Below are 15,925 nucleotides of genomic sequence, written 5' to 3'. Positions count from 1 at the left end.
ATTCAAACTTACCTTCAATGGATGTGAGTCTTGGGAGAAGCGTTAGGAGCAAATTTAATTTGCTGAAAAAATTGAAGATGCGGTATGCAGTTCATTAGTCATATTAAAAAATCTGAGTAATATTACACTTTCTTCAGGAAAATACAGCTTTAACTATTTATTGCTATTATTACACTTTAAAATACTTTAGAACAAATATTCCTGCACAAGCAAAGCACAGTCAATATTATTCGATGCAAAACAACAGAAGTATTGAATATTTACTTTACAAAAATATTTTAGTTATTGCATACAAATCCATGATTCTATAAATTAGAGCTTATATATCAGCCGCTACTCGACTAGTTTGCGTACTAAAGGAAAAGTTTTATTTACAATTTCGTATTTTTCAATGTTTTAATACCCCTGAACTTATTTCCATTTTTTATCTGTTTTTAAGAAAACCAAGAAAAATATTTTTCAAAGTGCAAGTCCTCCATCTTGGCAGCAATTTCCTGCTGAAATAACGTTGGATGTCTGGCTTTCATCATGTCAGTGTGTGGGTGAGAGTCCACGGGTGTTTGTGTGTGTAGAATGCCGTGTTGTCCTAGTCTTGTTAGTACTGAACTGGAAGAAGCAAACTTCCGCCGGCACATCCTGCCCAATGCTCCTGCCACCATGAATTCATAGCTCTATCATTTTTATGGCTATTTAAAGAGCCATAAACAACGTGAGTGTGAGTGTGTGTGCTTGGGGAGAATTAAATTGAGTTTTATGCGAGATTTCCGTCCTTAACACTTTGTTGACAATGAATTTGATAGGCGTTTAATGAAATGTGACCAAACTCTGTTCCTTTTTCAGACCGCACAATTTGCACTTCTCTGGATCCTGTTCACCACAATCGTCGTGGGAAACTCGGCGGTACTTTTTGTGATGTTCATCAACAAGAATCGGAAATCGCGGATGAACTACTTTATCAAGCAGCTGGCCTGGGCAGGTGAGTTTGGGGATTGGCTTTTCCTCTTCCCTGATTTCTAATACCCAGTCTATTATTTTCAGATCTGAGCGTGGGATTGCTCAACGTGCTAACGGACATTATATGGCGCACCACAATTGAGTGGCGGGCGGGCAACGTGGCCTGCAAGGTCATCCGCTTCTCGCAGGTGTGGGTCACATACTCATCCACCTACGTGCTGGTGGCCATGAGCATCGACAGATACGACGCCATCACACACCCGATGAACTTCTCAACGTCGTGTAAGTTAAGTCGTCGAGGGAAAAGTTTTCTAATTGCCAAATGTTGTTAGCCAAAGCGCTGTTTGTGGTTTCTTTAGTTGAAGACTTTCTGCAATTTTTATAAATTTAGTTTAACAATGTTTTAAAATAAGATTTTCAAGCTATTAACTGGAGGATTTTTTTAATTTGGGAAAGTGACAATGATTTTATAATCATTAAAAATTAGTTTAAATTAGTTTTGTAAAGAAGTGAAAAGCATACTAGGAAAATTCATTTTATTTTGGTTTGTTTATAGCTATATATATTTTGCATGCCTTTACCGCATTACAACTTTATTTTTTTAACTCTTATCAAAAAACTACATAATTCTTTTAATATTGAAAATAATTTTGTGTTACATATTTAAGTAAGAAAAACATTAAGGTGTTGTAAATATAAAATGAACAATAACTTTTTTGTTTGTAGGGAAAAGGGCGCGACATATGGTAGCCGGTTCGTGGATCCTCTCTGCATTATTTTCGATGCCCATCCTGGTGTTGTACGAGGAGAGGCTCATCCAGGGACGGAAGCAGTGCTGGATTGAACTGGGCACCCCACTAGCCTGGCAAGTGTACATGAGTATGGTTTCCACCGCTCTATTTGTGGTCCCCGCTTTGATCATCTCCGCCTGTTATGCAATCATCGTGAAGACGATTTGGGCCAAGGGATCCATATTCGTTCCCACAGGTAGGATACATTCATTAAAATGCCCCTATTATAATATGTAACTCATAAATTTATGTCAAGAAAAATTATACCTATATTAAAAACTTCATAATACTGAATTCTAAAGCTTACTATTTTTTTTCCTAATTTTAATAATTTTCAGAGCGTGCTGGATTTGGGGCGGCACCAGCAAGACGGGCTAGTTCAAGGGGCATCATTCCTCGGGCCAAGGTCAAAACGGTCAAGATGACTCTGACCATCGTGTTTATGTTCATCATCTGCTGGTCGCCCTTCATCGTCTTCGATCTGCTCCAAGTCTACGGACAGATTCCGTACTCGCAAAACACTATCGCCATCGCCTCCTTTGTCCAGAGCATGGCACCATTAAATTCGGCAGCCAATCCGCTGATTTACTGCCTCTTTTCCTCGCAGGTCTTTCGCACTCTGAGGTAAGTTAAGTATTTTATGTGCAATAGGGTTTCCATAATTTCAATTTCTTTATGAGTCGAACTAGTTTCATTCGTTTAAGAGAGTTTAACATCAATTTTAAGTCTCTTTAACTCAAACTTTGGTTGCTTCGATATATGGAAGGGTGGACCGTAGTTTCATTTGAATATAGTATTGATAGCACCCATAATTTTAACACACGGATTGTTTCTAAAAAAATAAAAATTTTAAAAATTTTTAAACGATGTATTGTAAACGTTTTTTTATGTATTCATGAAATCTTTTTTTTTAAATTTTATTTGTATTTGTATCTGCCAGTCGCTTTCCGCCCTTCAAGTGGTTAACCTGCTGCTGCAAGTCGTACCGCAACAACTCGCAGCAGAACCGCTGCCACACAGTGGGTCGCCGATTGCACAACAGTTGCGATTCGATGAGGACGCTGACCACCTCGCTAACCGTTTCCCGGAGGTCCACCAACAAGACCAATGCCCGAGTGGTCATCTGCGAAAGACCCACCAAGGTGGTTACCGTGCCGGCCATGTCGGAGGTATGATAGCTGGCCCACACAACCCGCAAGAGATCCGCTTTCGCGATCCACGGACCCACATCCTTCAGCGACGCAGAGTTCCTTTAAATGGAGAACGGGTCCATCCTGTGAATGCACCAGAGGCTTAGACAATAAGTTCGATAGTTGTAGCATGCATAGAGAAAGCCAAATGTAAGTCCTAAGTCGTAAGTATGGCAAGTCTACGGTACGAATTTCAAACCTATAGTTCAAGTAATGCATGATCTAGAGTGGCATTTGTATGACTTTTTATGAATACTAATTATATAGTAAGAATCTACAAAAGTAGTAATAATTATTTACGAATTCCTCGTATAGATGTCACAGAAATGTTGCTTTTGTATTGTTTTGCATATTTATTATTTCAACAAATGCTTTTCGTAATTCAAACATTTATTAGCTAATTATATAAGTTTTAAATTATTAAAGGTACTCTGGTATTGTCCATTATACGATTTTCTGTGACACGTATTAAAACTGGGAGCGACTTTCAAGGCAATCGATCTTAATATTATAAACATTTTTGCGAGACCCCTGAGAGACTAGGTTTCAGTCCATTTATAAGCTTACTTTAGACGCTCTTTTAGTTTTATTCTATTTAACAGACTGATTTTATTTATGTGTGACTCACGGACATTTACCAGAAATTTAAAATGCATTTCTTTGCAGACCTAACTAGCTGTTAAGCCCATTTAAATTCCAACTTATCCAAATATATATAGCCACTCCTAATGGTGTATAAACATGCCCAAGCATCTTAAACCAAAACCCATTAAGCATAAGTATATCATAAGAGTTAATAGAGCATAACGTTGTAGTCAATTTGGTTTAAGATAATATTTATTTCATAATTATGTGTAAAGGCAAAATAAAGGCAGAGACTTGAGTGTCCCGCATTTTCCTTCATTTTCTTGGCAAGCGCTGGAAATTTCCCTTTTTAGTTCGCCCCACTCAACAAAGGACATAAGGACGACTTTTGCCCTAACTCCAAATATAATTGTTGTGATGATGTGGTATTGTCTGTGGCCCCTACTGACGTCACTTGTGGAAAGTCAACATGACAGATAAATTGAGCGACAAACCGGGCAGACAATAAAAACATATTGGTTTCTGTGGGCTCTGCAAACACCCAACGGTTATATCATTTACTTATATTGTCTGCAAATGGCAAATTTACCATGCCAACTTCCAGTGAATCTGTTTATGTTTGTCTTGTGGCTGAATAAATTCATGAATGGCTTCACCCCTTGCGAATTTGCGTTCTACATTTCCTGATATTAAATCGCTTGGGTGGGCAGATGGAAACTATAGAAACTTGATGGGACAGTCGGCAAATAAATTTATTTCAGGTCCTGTTGCAGAAATACTTTTCACTGAAGCCCATTCGGTTCATTGTGCTCGAGGGAGGGAGAAAAATCCATTAAGGAGCTTACTTTATACAGCGGACAAATGCAAAATTTTTGCAATTATGATTTTTCAATTTATTTGTCAACTTTTAATTGAAATGCTATTAGCAAATTAGTAAACAATGGCGCAGTACAAATTATTTACTTAGGAATATTTCTAATGATTTGATTGGTTTATTGTTTGCATTGGCCTTTATAAATGAATTTTGTTGCAATAGCTAATAAAATGGTATTCAAATAGAAAACATGTTTTTATTTTGCACAGTAATATCTATTATCTTAATTTTAATTATCCACATTGGGGAATAACATATTTTTGTTGGCATCGCATATTGGCTTTATCTTTCAAAATTAATAACTAAAAAAATATCTCAAAATTGCAAAACAAATGAAAATTGACAATAAGTTACTACTCCACGTAAACAAAAGCTCTCATCAATGCTAAGCCGAAGATTTGATTTAAAGAATATCAACCGCCAGTTTTAAATCAATCTACAGTTCATAAATTCGTCAAAAAAGACATGTTTCCAAATTTCTGCTTCACGAAATCGGTTAGACAGTCGGGCTACGATGTTATAAAGAAAGGCTATACCGCTGAGGACAATCGCCATTCCGCCCGCTTAGTGACGTCAGCAACCGGCGAAAGGAACCGCAATCGGTCGGAAGTCCGCTACTCCGCCGCTCCCAAACGTCCCAAACACCAGAGGAATATTTCCAAATCCAGTTCCTCACGGGCTAAGGCTCCGTCCCCCAGAAGTGTGGGATTCCAGCTGACCCCCGTTGTTTGTTCGAGTAAAAAGAATAGCCGAGAAACAGCCGGCGACGATTGTCAGAAGGATAAAATGCCATCTAGTCCCAACAACGACCCCAATCGCGAACTGCAGGAATCCTTCGCCGACTTCTTCAGCATTATTCACGACAATGTCCTGGAGTCGGTGCAGGAGGCCGTGCAGCGAATGGTGTCCAAGTGCTTCGAGGAGTCCTTGACTAAGATGGACCGACTGTCCAAGGAGCTGGAGCAGCAGGCAACGCTGCTCAACAAAATCCATCGCGATGTCACGAACAGTAAGTTCTGGGTTTTATAAGAAAGAGTAATTTATTCTTTAAATCTTTTAGAAAATCAATTATTAAGCCGTATAAGTCAGTTTATTTATATTGTCAAAAAAATAATTTCTCAAATTATTTTTAAAAACTTTAGATGATTTTCTATAAAGTCTTCTTTCTGTTTTATATAAATAGAAACAATCGTAATTAAAGCGAAATAAAATTATAACTTTGTGACATAACATATACCCATATACTCCGAGATATTGTACTTTCTAACAATTTTGAATTTTTAAATTTAAATCGACATAGCTTTCTTGTTTTAAGATCTGCAAGGGTATAAAAACTTCGACTTGCCGAAGCTCGCTTCCTTTATTGTGTAATTTCGAATATACCTTAATGGGTTTAAAACAGTTTTGTTCTTAAGTGCTTTACCTTTACCCTTAGAAATTAGTGCTCAGAGTGAAACGAACTTGAATCAATTCAAGTTCGTAACCCAAATGCTCATCGATAACCAAACCGTGCACTACAGAGCTCTCAATCAGGTGAAGGTGAACAGACAACGACGCAAGGAGGAACGGGATTTGGAGAAGGACCGGAAACAGGAGTGGGAACGGAAGCGAAAGTGCGCCTGTAAGGAGGTGCAGAATGAACGGGTTCAACGGTGCAGGAGTTCCAGCGTAGATCTATCGAAGAGACACACAGGTGGCGATGCAAGGGAATTAATGTCGAAAGCGCCACAGCATCAATTGTCTGAGCAGCAAGCGCCTCTGGTTTATCAAATGTGCAGGTCCTGCACTAATCAGGAACCAATTGAAAGAGGCAAAAGAGTTTCCAGGTCCTCATCGAAACATACAAACACCCCTGTTCTGCGAGGGCGATCCACTTCTTACAGCATGCCGGATCTCTCCGGTCGCACTTCGTCTATTTCTGGGCGGTTCTCTCAGCCTCAGCCTTCTTCAAGGACTTCCAAGAGCTGCTTATGCCGCTCCTTAAGCAAAAACCAACCAGAACAGATTGTCTGCCTTCCAGCCATGACCTATCCGCCCTACGTCCGCAATTGTCCAGTGCCCCGGCGGAGGTTAGTCCGCCGTTTAAAATATGGAGCAAATCATGTGGATGGCAAATAGGAATAGTCTTTTATTTACATTTTGTGTACAAAATCTGATTTGTCAGCCAGTTGCACTGCATGGCTAAGGCATCCTGTACACTTGGAATCCTTTTCATGTTTTGCAACTGGCGGTTTCAACAGACAGTCGAAATTATGAAAATAATCTTAAAAAGTGTGCTCAAGTTTTACCCCATTTTACCAATTACAATAAAAAATATTAAAATTGCATGCAATGTTATGATTTATTTATAATTAGCTTCAAAAACAAATACACAAGCCTCTTTAATTTATATTAACTAAAAGGAACATTAAAAACCGAACATGTATACCGGTAACATATTTAAAAGGTGAAAGAATTAATTCATACAGATCAATTAGAACAAGGTTTGGTATAAAATAACCAATATAACCATAGACACAGGCTGACCTTATCGTTATGAGTTCCCTAATCGGAACTTTCGTTGACCTTCAAATCATTAGCTTTCTTCAGCTCTACGGTTTCGTAGTAATTCTTCTTTCGTAAATAGCGCTGAAGAATTGGAGACAGTAAATTTTCATCCACATCCTTGATATCCTGTCGACCAAAAACAAACGTAGCCAAGTTTGAAATAATAATGGTAAGAAGAGCTCCCATCATGGCGTATAATAGAAATGACATGTGGTACACAGATGATCCACTATGCGGCTCGCTAAAGAATAAAATGTTATTAAGTCAAAAGAAATTTATTTGTAGACTAGACGAACTCACTATTCCGAAGTGGAGTTTAGGTAGCGACTCTTGTCGAAGTCATAGTCACAATTTTCCACGGAAACGGGCAGTTTGGTATGCCGAAATGAACCGGTAATGTTGGCTATTTGAGCATTCACCGCTATCCAGGCCATGGTTAAAAAGGAAGCAATGCTGCCCACAAAAATGCACTGCAATATAATTTTATTTCTATAAGCTAAATCACTTTTTAAGGGGATTTTTTTGAACTCACCTTTTCGCCCACCCAGGGCATAAGCATTCCCACCGCAAATATGCCCAACATTGGTCCATATAAACTCGACTGAAGAGTTGCCGACAGCTGCAGCACCATGCCCAGCTTCTCCACCACATAGACCATGAAAATCGAACTGATGCCGAAGATTACCACCACAACGCGCATGGTCAGAGCCACGTGGCTCTCCTTCATCGCTTTTCCCATGCGAGGACGCACAAAGTCCTCCAGGATTACGGCGGCCAAAGAGTTGAGGAGCGTGGATAAAGAGCTCAGGGCAGCACTAAACACAGCCGATACAAAGAGTCCTGGCAGACCAGGAACAACTCCCAGGACGCGCATCACCAGCAAAGGGACCAACTGATCCCGACGTCCAGCAAGCTTAAGAAAATAAAGGTGGTAAATTAACAAGGAATGGAAGTCTGCTTTTGATTTGGTAAATGTACATGGCCAAATTTAAAGAATATGGTAATAATCTAATAATAAACTGTGGAAAATATTTTTGACCTACGTAATTTGGAATACAAAAGTTTTATCGGATTTTTAAATGTTACAAAAAGTAGCTTTGAAATCCTATTAATGCATACTCTTTTCGTGGGCTTATCGCATATACCTTTCAGGGAACTTCTAATACTTACTCCAGTAGACATCGGATCGCAGTCGTAATAGGTGGCATAGCACACTAATCCCACATAAACGCATCCCATATAGAGCAGTGTCAATCCAATGGAGAATGTAATTAGGGTCTGTTTGATGGCCTTCAACGAGGGCAGTGACATAAATCGCTGAACCGTGGCCTGGTTGATCGAGGTGCTCTGCAGCTTGAAGAAGGTTCCACCCACGAATACAGAAAACACACTCAGTCGAACTGTGGGATCCATAGTCCATCTGTGTAGTACGAATACACTTTAGAATATATGAACAAGTTTACCTGAAACTGCCACTTACTCGGGGGCATTAAGCCGTCCACCCTCTTGATTAATCTGCAACACAGCACCAACGCCACCCAAATCCAAGGTGCCCTTGATCATAATCACAATCAGGGATCCATACATAATAACGCTCTGAACAACATCCGTGTAGACCACGCCCTTTATTCCGCCCACGCAGGTGTAGAAGGTGCAAATGATGACCACTATGGGTGTGATGGTGTGGATACCAATTCCAGACACTTGATTGAAGGTTAAAGCTGGGACATAGACAGCAATGGGAAGCCATATAATCTGAAAGGATGAATAAATAAATTAGTAAAGATTTTCTAAGCCAAAAAACATGAACTTACCGCCTTCAGAACAAATAAGCTAGCTCCAAACAAACGCATTCGCCGGCTAAAACGTCTCTCAAAATACTGAAAGAGTGAGTGTGTATAAGTAACGATTTGCCAAAGATTGTTGATCATAGGACAGACCCATTTGCAGGCTCATAATAAAAGTTAGCTAAAAAAGGCAATTAAGCCAAGCGTTTAGTTATGTAAGGGTACAAAACAATTTATATAACTAAGGAAAACTACAGGGCTTTTGGTTTTGCATACAAGATAAATATATTTAAGGAATTAAGGATAAAAGATATTGATTATCCCACGGATTTTTCCTCCTTTTCCAATTTTGGCTGCGTTTCCGATTCGTGGAGGGAAAACTCAGTTTTTTCCTCAGTGGCCACGCTGTCGTATTTTCCATACCAGAATTTCCGCAGAACCGGGCTAATAAGTTCCTTATCGACCACTCGGGGATCCTGTCGGCCAAAGTAAAGAGTGGCCAGCAGAGATCCAAGTACGGTACCCACAGAGCCCACTGCAGTGTACCACAAAAATGAGATCTCATGAATCCCATGACTACTGGATTCAGTTGGTGTTCTATAAAAAAATATGTAATTCAATTAAGATATTTTTCAAAACAGTTTCATCGCTTGGAACAATTACATACGCCGTGGTGGTGGCGTTCCAATTGTCAGGGAGATCAAAGGTATAGTCACAGTCCTCCACAGAAACGGGTTTCGCTGGGAAAGTCAGCACTCCCCTGAAAATTGCGATTTGTGCCTTAACCACAATATAGGCTGTGAAACTTGAGGCGCACGAGATGCCTGTGAGCAGACTCTAAAAAAATATAGATAAATCATTTAAAGAACTTTTGTTGATTTTTTAACCACAGGCCATCAAACCTCAGTCTTAACAAAAGGCAGCAGCATGCCCACACTAAAGGCTCCAAGAAGTGGACCACAAGTTATAGCCGCTACTGTAGAGGATAGCTGCATGACCAGGCCGAGTCTCTGGACAATTGGTACACTGGCCATCGAGATAAGTCCAAATGAGATGACCACTCCCCTCAACAAATAGGCGGTTTGTCGCTCCGTCAGCGGCTTCTTCCGGTAGGGTTCCACAAAGTCCTTGAGAATCACACCGGAAAGCGCATTTAGAGCCGTCGAAAGGGAACTCAGGGCGGCACTGAAAACCCCAGCTACGAACAGGCCAACCAGGCCGGGAATATGGCCAACGTTTTTCATTACATAAAGGGGTATGACTTGATCCTTAGCCCGAGCTAGCTGCAATAGAGATTAGACATAGTCGACACATACATAAAATTATTTTGTACATTTAAAGACCTTAGTTACAAATTTGTACCTAGTGCTTTTAGGACGGTACATTTTTTTGATAATATTAAAGACCTCTGTTTCTTTCTATTTTTTTCAAATGTTTTGCAGAACTTACCCCCGTTGTGATGGGATCGCAATGATAAAACTCAGCAAATGCCAGCATTCCAATGTAAACGCACATCAGCATGACCATCATGAAGCCAATTAGCGATAGAACCAAAGCCTTCTTCACGTCCCGATTATTGGGCAAGGTGAGATAACGCTGGACAATGGCCTGATTAATTCCATTTGCCTGTAGCTTAAACAAGGCGCCACCGACAAACAAGGCGAAAACACCCATTCTCGCAGTCGGATCAAAGGTCATGCTGAAATTAATTAATTTTTTGAATTAAAAGCACTTGATATTCCGAAATATATACACTTACTCTGGGCCCACTAAGCGATCGTACTGACGATTGTGGTCCAAAACAACGCTTAAGCCCCCCAGATCCATAGTTCCTTTAACAATAACAATGGCCATAGAACCTACCATTACGATGCCCTGAATAACATCGGTCCAAACAACGCCTTTAATACCACCCTAGAATTATATAAATAAGTCAATTTATATAATTATGAAATACCGGTCTTAATACTCACCACACTGGTGTACAAAATACAAACAAAACTTGTAAAAGGTACAATCTTGTTGACACTTATTCCAGAAACTAAAAAATACGAAAAATTAAAATGAAATTAAGAATTCACCTATTAAATTAAATTACCTTGGTTTAGCGTTAAGGCAGGAACATAAATGCAGATGGGCTGCCACAATATCTATAGAAAATGCTTTATTACATAATTTGTTATTATACGTTCGATATTCAACTCACATTCATCACCACAAAGAGGCAGGATCCAAAGATGCGAACTCGTCGATCAAAACGTCTTTCGAAATACTACGATAAACGAAATCAAACAGAAACAAAAACAAAGATTTTATAGGATGCATGGTTATTTACAGGATGAATTGGATATATATACAACATGCTAGGATATAATGGCACACACAATTAAATAAAAAGCATTAATGTAGAACAGAAAGTACATGTTTTATTGGCAAAGTTTAAGGAGAACTTTCTGACTCAATTTCGACCTTCCGCTTAAAAAGATCCTGCATGTTAACAGCCTCGTAATTTTTGTTTGGTAAAAAGCGTCGCATGCAGGGCGTGATTAAGGCCGGATCCATTTTATCAAGATCCTCCCAGCCAAAAATCAAACCAGCTAATACCGAAATCACAATACAAATAACTCCGCCCAAAGCCGTATACCAAAGGAAGGACAAATGGTAAAGATTTTGCTCGGATGGCCTAAAAAGTAAGTTTTTTTTAATACGCCAAGCAATAGATTCCCATACTTACCTGTACCCGTGGATGGTATCATATACTGTGTGATTATCATATGCATAGTCACAACCATCAACTGAAACGGGTAGTTTGGAATAGCGAATTTCTCCATTCATTTGACCCAACTGCGCCTTGACACATATCCAGGTTAGAACCAGAAAAGAGACCAAACTGCCAACCAAAACACTCTGAAATAAATTGAAAAATGATTGATGTAACATGTGCTCATAAAAAATGTAAGCTGTGATTATTTTGAATACCAATTTTCGTAAGAACTTTGAAGACTCACCTTCCCCTTAACCCATGGCAGGCCGACGCCCATACAATAAATGCCCAAAAGCGGACCCATCGAAACGGCCGCTGTGCTGGTGGCCAAGGGAACCACTTGGCCCAACTTCTCCACAATGTTGACCATTCCAAGGCAGGAGAATCCGCAAACGACGACTATTGCCCGCAGCCAAAAAGCCGTCTGGCGCTCCGTCATCGGTTTTTTCAGCAAGGGTCTCACAATGTCTTGAGTAATCACACAGGCCAGGGAGTTAAGACCCGTGGATAGGGAGCTCAGAGCAGCACTAAAAACCCCAGACACAAATAGTCCTGGTAAACCAGGCAGAGAACCCAAAGTTCGCATCATTAGCAGGGAAGGCAGTTGGTCAACGGCCGTAGCTAACTGTGGATTTAAATAAATAAATTAATAATTAGAAATAACACTAAACGAACAATAATAATAATATTGAAAATAAATAATAAACCACAAAGATAATAATATTCGAAAGGATTTTTGGAAAAGTTGTATAGGTCTATATTCGTTGATATCTGCAAAGCTTATGGCATTGTATTAATATATACAAATCAAGGCCTTATTTAAGAATTACATTTCTAGAAAATGCAAAGCTTACCTTGGTACTAATCGGATCGCAATCGTGGTAAACAGCATAGGACACCAGACCCATATAACTGCAGCAGCTGAGTAAGAATATTAACAGCAGTGTGAAAATCAGCATGCATCGCTTGGCGTGCTCGTAACTTGGCAGGGAGAGGAATCGCTGAATGGACACCTGGTTGACATCCGAGGACTGGATCTTGTGCAGAGTGCCGCCCAAAATCACAGACATCATTGACAGCCGCACTGTGGGATCCCATGTCCACCTGCCGGTTTAGAATAGCCACACAATTACGGGGGAAATTAATCATCACGTAGACCTACTCTGGGGTATTAAGACGTCCGCCACTGTCGTTGCGGTCCAGGACCACACCCAGTCCGCCCACATCAAGGGTGCCCTTAATGCAGACCGCCAAAATGGAACCAAACATCACGAAGCTCTGAATGACATCTGTCCAAATGACGGCCTTCAGTCCGCCCTAAAATTACAAAATCTTCGAGTTGACAAGTTGGTAGCTAAATTTAATTAAACCTTACCACACACGTGTAGAAAGTGCAGATGGTGCAGACAATGGGGGTTATTACATGGATGCCAGTACCAGTCACTGCAAGACGGTAATGTAGCAATAAAAAGGAATATTTGCGTTAACTCAGAATATGTATGTAACACCCTTATCCATTTCAATGTCGAAAGCAAAAGGGGTGAAAAAAAGATCCATAAATGCAAGTTAAACCCTTTAATTATTTGTGTCAAACAATATCCAAGTAAAAGTATCTAGAAAAACTAATGAAATCGTTGATTTTAATCTGCAATATTTTGGGCCAAAAAGTATGCCGAATAATAAAATTATATATAATAATAAGCAAGTAAGCGGCTTAGCCAATTTAATGCTTGGAAGAATATAAAAGTAAAATAGAAGTTTCCCTTTTTGGTCTAGAATAAGAAACATTTTTTTCAGTGTTTTTTTAATCAGGCAGTTAAAGGGATTTGTTATATTTTAACCAAAATCTAACTCACCCTGATTATAGGTGATGGCCGGTACATACAATGCCACGGGAAGCCAGAGCATCTGCGGGATTGAGCAAGAAATGTTAATGGGTTAAAATTATTTAATGGGCTGGCAAACTCACCGTTCCCACTATGAAGAGAACCGAACCCAAATTGCGTATGCCAGCACCATAGCGCAATTGAAAGTACTAGAGGTTTAAAGGATTTTGGTTAGATTTTACATATTTCATTATAAAGTTTACTTAGACGTAATTTGGTTTCATTCCAAGCTATTTATACATATATATATGTGATATTTACAGGCAAGCAATTCTAATTTAACTGAAAAAAACTTGAGGGTGCTGCTTAAGAATATATTTTATTGACAAGTACATGGCATGGTGTTACTTTCTACGATTTCTCATTGAATCTTTTCAATGTGTTCTCGTCCAGTTTGACGCTGAAATAGCTTGCTTTCTGGAAACCGCGAATGCAGGGCGAGAGCAAATCAATATCCACATCTTCGGCCTTATTTCGGCCGAAAATAAAGCCAGCTAAATGGGCGGTGGTCACGCTCACAATGGCACCCATGGCGCAATAGAGCATGAAGGAGACGTGGTACAGCTGCTGGGCAAAACCGAGCGATCTGTGAATACATCCTTGTACGGCAAGTGTTTTTGATGAAATCCAGAAAAACTTACTCAGATTCTGCCATCGAAATGGTGGCATTAGCAGGAGTCACCAGGGGACGCTCGAATTCGTAGTCACAACCTTCTACGCTTACTGGCTTGCTCTCGAACTGCAATTCACCGGAGTTGATGGCCAATTGCGCCGATATGGACAGCCAGCTCATGAAGAAAAACGAGCAAAGAGATCCCACAAAGGCGCTCTTTAAGGATATTAATTGTTATATGTTATAAAAAACGTTAATTTGCCGAATTATATTTTTCACAAGCCCACACTTACAAGGATCACGATTTTATGTGAAAACTTCCAAAAAGTGAACTTTTGCCAAATATAATTCTAAGGTTTTGAACTTTTGGAAAGGGGGGTTGCTTGGACGTTTTGACCACTTACTTTTGAGTTGATGCTTGGGCACAGCAGGCCCATCAGAAAGAGACCCAAAAGAGGACCCTGGACCACCGATCCCACGGTCATGGAAAGCTGCATCACATGGGAGCCCATTTGCTCCACAACTAAGACCAGAGCCACACTTACGACCCCAATAATCACAGTGCAGACACGCATGGTGACAGCGGTTTGGTGCTCAGTGAGGGGTTTTTTCACCAGGGGCCTAATGTAATCCTCCAAGAAAACTGCGGCCAGAGAATTCATTCCCGTAGACAGGGAACTGAGCGCGGCACTAAACACTCCGGCAACAAACATGCCGGGAACTCCGGGAAACGAGCTCATGGATTGCACCACGAGAAGGGGAACCAACTGATCCTTTGCCACCGCCAACTGCAAGTTTTTTTTAAGTCATTAAAATGTTGTAACATTTCATAAATGGGATGCATTACGATTAAATTTGTGCTACAATTTCAAGGTATTAGTTATTGACTTGAATTTTGAAGTACAGTTAGATTATTAAAACAAGACAAGGACATCATTTTATATTTATAATAATAAATTAACGAAAAAAAATATATAAAATTTATTTACGACATTTTCGGTTTCGCAAACAATAAAATCAATAAGCTTTAATAAATTCAAAGAAATAAAATAAATAAACATAAGTTTAGATTCGGTTACCTTTGTGGTCAGGGGATCGCAGTCGTAGTAGGTTGCGGAAAGCAGAAGTCCATTGTACAGACAGAGGGACATCAGGGCAACCAATCCGAAAATGAAGAGGAACGAGCAGTGGGCCATCTCTTTGATTCCGGGCAGGGAAAGATATCGCTGGGTGATCATCTGATTGCAGCCGAGATTGAAGGTGCTGTTTGCCACGTGTCCCACCAACATTGCCAGCATGGACATCCTCACCGTCGGATCAAGCGTGAATCTGTTTCGAAAACGTCTCAGATTATTAAATGGCAGGACACGTGTACCGCACATCCTGGCAGAATTACCTGCCATGTGTGGTACTCGCCCAAGTAAACAGTTTTCACCCACTCAGGCCACTCCATTCGTCCGCTGTCGAAATTCCGCTGAATAACCACGCCCACTCCGCCCAAGTCGAGGGTGCCCTTGATGATGACGAAGACAATCCCTCCCACCATAATGACGGTTTGGATCACATCTGTCCAGACAACGGCCTTCAGACCCCCGGCAGTTGTGTAGAATATGCAGACGAGGCACACAATTGGCGTGATGACATGTATATTTATTCCAGTAACTGGAAAAGTGCACAAAAGTCAACACGTGGCAAGGGCCTTTAAGTTTCGGTCTTTAATATTTAAAGGGCCTGAAAAGTAACTCTTTTCTTACAAATTTTGATTATTTCTCAGCCTTCAGAAACACCCAATAGCTCTCTATTCGAAAAAGAAAGTATAATTTTCATTGTCAAGAACCCGTGCAAAAATTGAAGTTTAAATTAAGTAAATGGTTCCTCAACCTTTCACATACTCTTATTAATTTAAGTCTGGAGATAAATACTGCATTATTTTA

At 40.0% G+C, this 15,925-nt stretch overlaps 4 protein-coding genes across 6 annotated transcripts in view; 2 read left to right on the top strand and 2 right to left on the bottom strand.

Moving 5' to 3' along the window:
- Nucleotides 1-3,783, top strand: part of LOC108050961 (cardioacceleratory peptide receptor) — a 36,360-nt gene extending 32,577 nt beyond the window's left edge. The window contains exons 3-7 of the mRNA XM_017132879.2: nt 841-976; nt 1,039-1,236; nt 1,681-1,941; nt 2,084-2,369; nt 2,686-3,783. Coding sequence (XP_016988368.1) covers nt 841-976; nt 1,039-1,236; nt 1,681-1,941; nt 2,084-2,369; nt 2,686-2,920 — 1,116 coding nt within the window. The 3' untranslated portion in view covers nt 2,921-3,783. The remainder of the gene's footprint in view (nt 1-840; nt 977-1,038; nt 1,237-1,680; nt 1,942-2,083; nt 2,370-2,685) is intronic.
- Nucleotides 3,784-4,720: 937 nt separating this feature from the next.
- On the top strand, nt 4,721-6,721 carry LOC108050957. Of its 3 annotated transcripts, none has more exons than XM_044458872.1 (2): nt 4,721-5,403; nt 5,928-6,130. In XM_044458872.1, the coding sequence occupies exons 1-2, from the start codon at nt 4,860-4,862 to the stop codon at nt 6,017-6,019; spliced, it is 636 nt and encodes a 211-aa protein (XP_044314807.1). In that variant the 5' UTR covers nt 4,721-4,859; the 3' UTR covers nt 6,020-6,130. The 3 variants fall into 3 exon arrangements, with proteins under 3 accessions (XP_044314807.1, XP_044314808.1, XP_016988364.2); XM_044458873.1 differs by having other exon boundaries at nt 5,915-6,041; XM_017132875.2 differs by having other exon boundaries at nt 4,723-5,403; nt 5,830-6,721.
- A 6,957-nt stretch (nt 6,722-13,678) lies between these two features.
- LOC108050986 lies at nt 13,679-14,293 on the bottom strand. Its single transcript, XM_017132917.1, has 2 exons — nt 14,020-14,293; nt 13,679-13,964 (listed from the first exon to the last, which is right to left on the bottom strand). Exons 1-2 carry the CDS (start codon nt 14,169-14,171, stop codon nt 13,730-13,732), a joined length of 387 nt encoding a protein of 128 aa, XP_016988406.1. The 5' UTR covers nt 14,172-14,293; the 3' UTR covers nt 13,679-13,729.
- Nucleotides 14,294-14,341: 48 nt separating this feature from the next.
- On the bottom strand, nt 14,342-15,537 carry LOC123037580 (sodium-coupled monocarboxylate transporter 1-like). The gene is made up of 3 exons (XM_044458998.1): nt 15,431-15,537; nt 15,071-15,320; nt 14,342-14,779 (listed from the first exon to the last, which is right to left on the bottom strand). The coding sequence occupies exons 1-3, from the start codon at nt 15,535-15,537 to the stop codon at nt 14,342-14,344; spliced, it is 795 nt and encodes a 264-aa protein (XP_044314933.1).
- Between the last annotated feature and the right edge of the window lie 388 nt (nt 15,538-15,925).

The sequence above is a fragment of the Drosophila rhopaloa genome, unplaced genomic scaffold (genome assembly GCF_018152115.1).
Source record: "Drosophila rhopaloa isolate 14029-0021.01 unplaced genomic scaffold, ASM1815211v1 contig_178, whole genome shotgun sequence".
Taxonomy (NCBI): Eukaryota; Metazoa; Arthropoda; class Insecta; order Diptera; family Drosophilidae; genus Drosophila; species Drosophila rhopaloa.
This window is presented reverse-complemented; position numbering and strand designations above follow the sequence as displayed.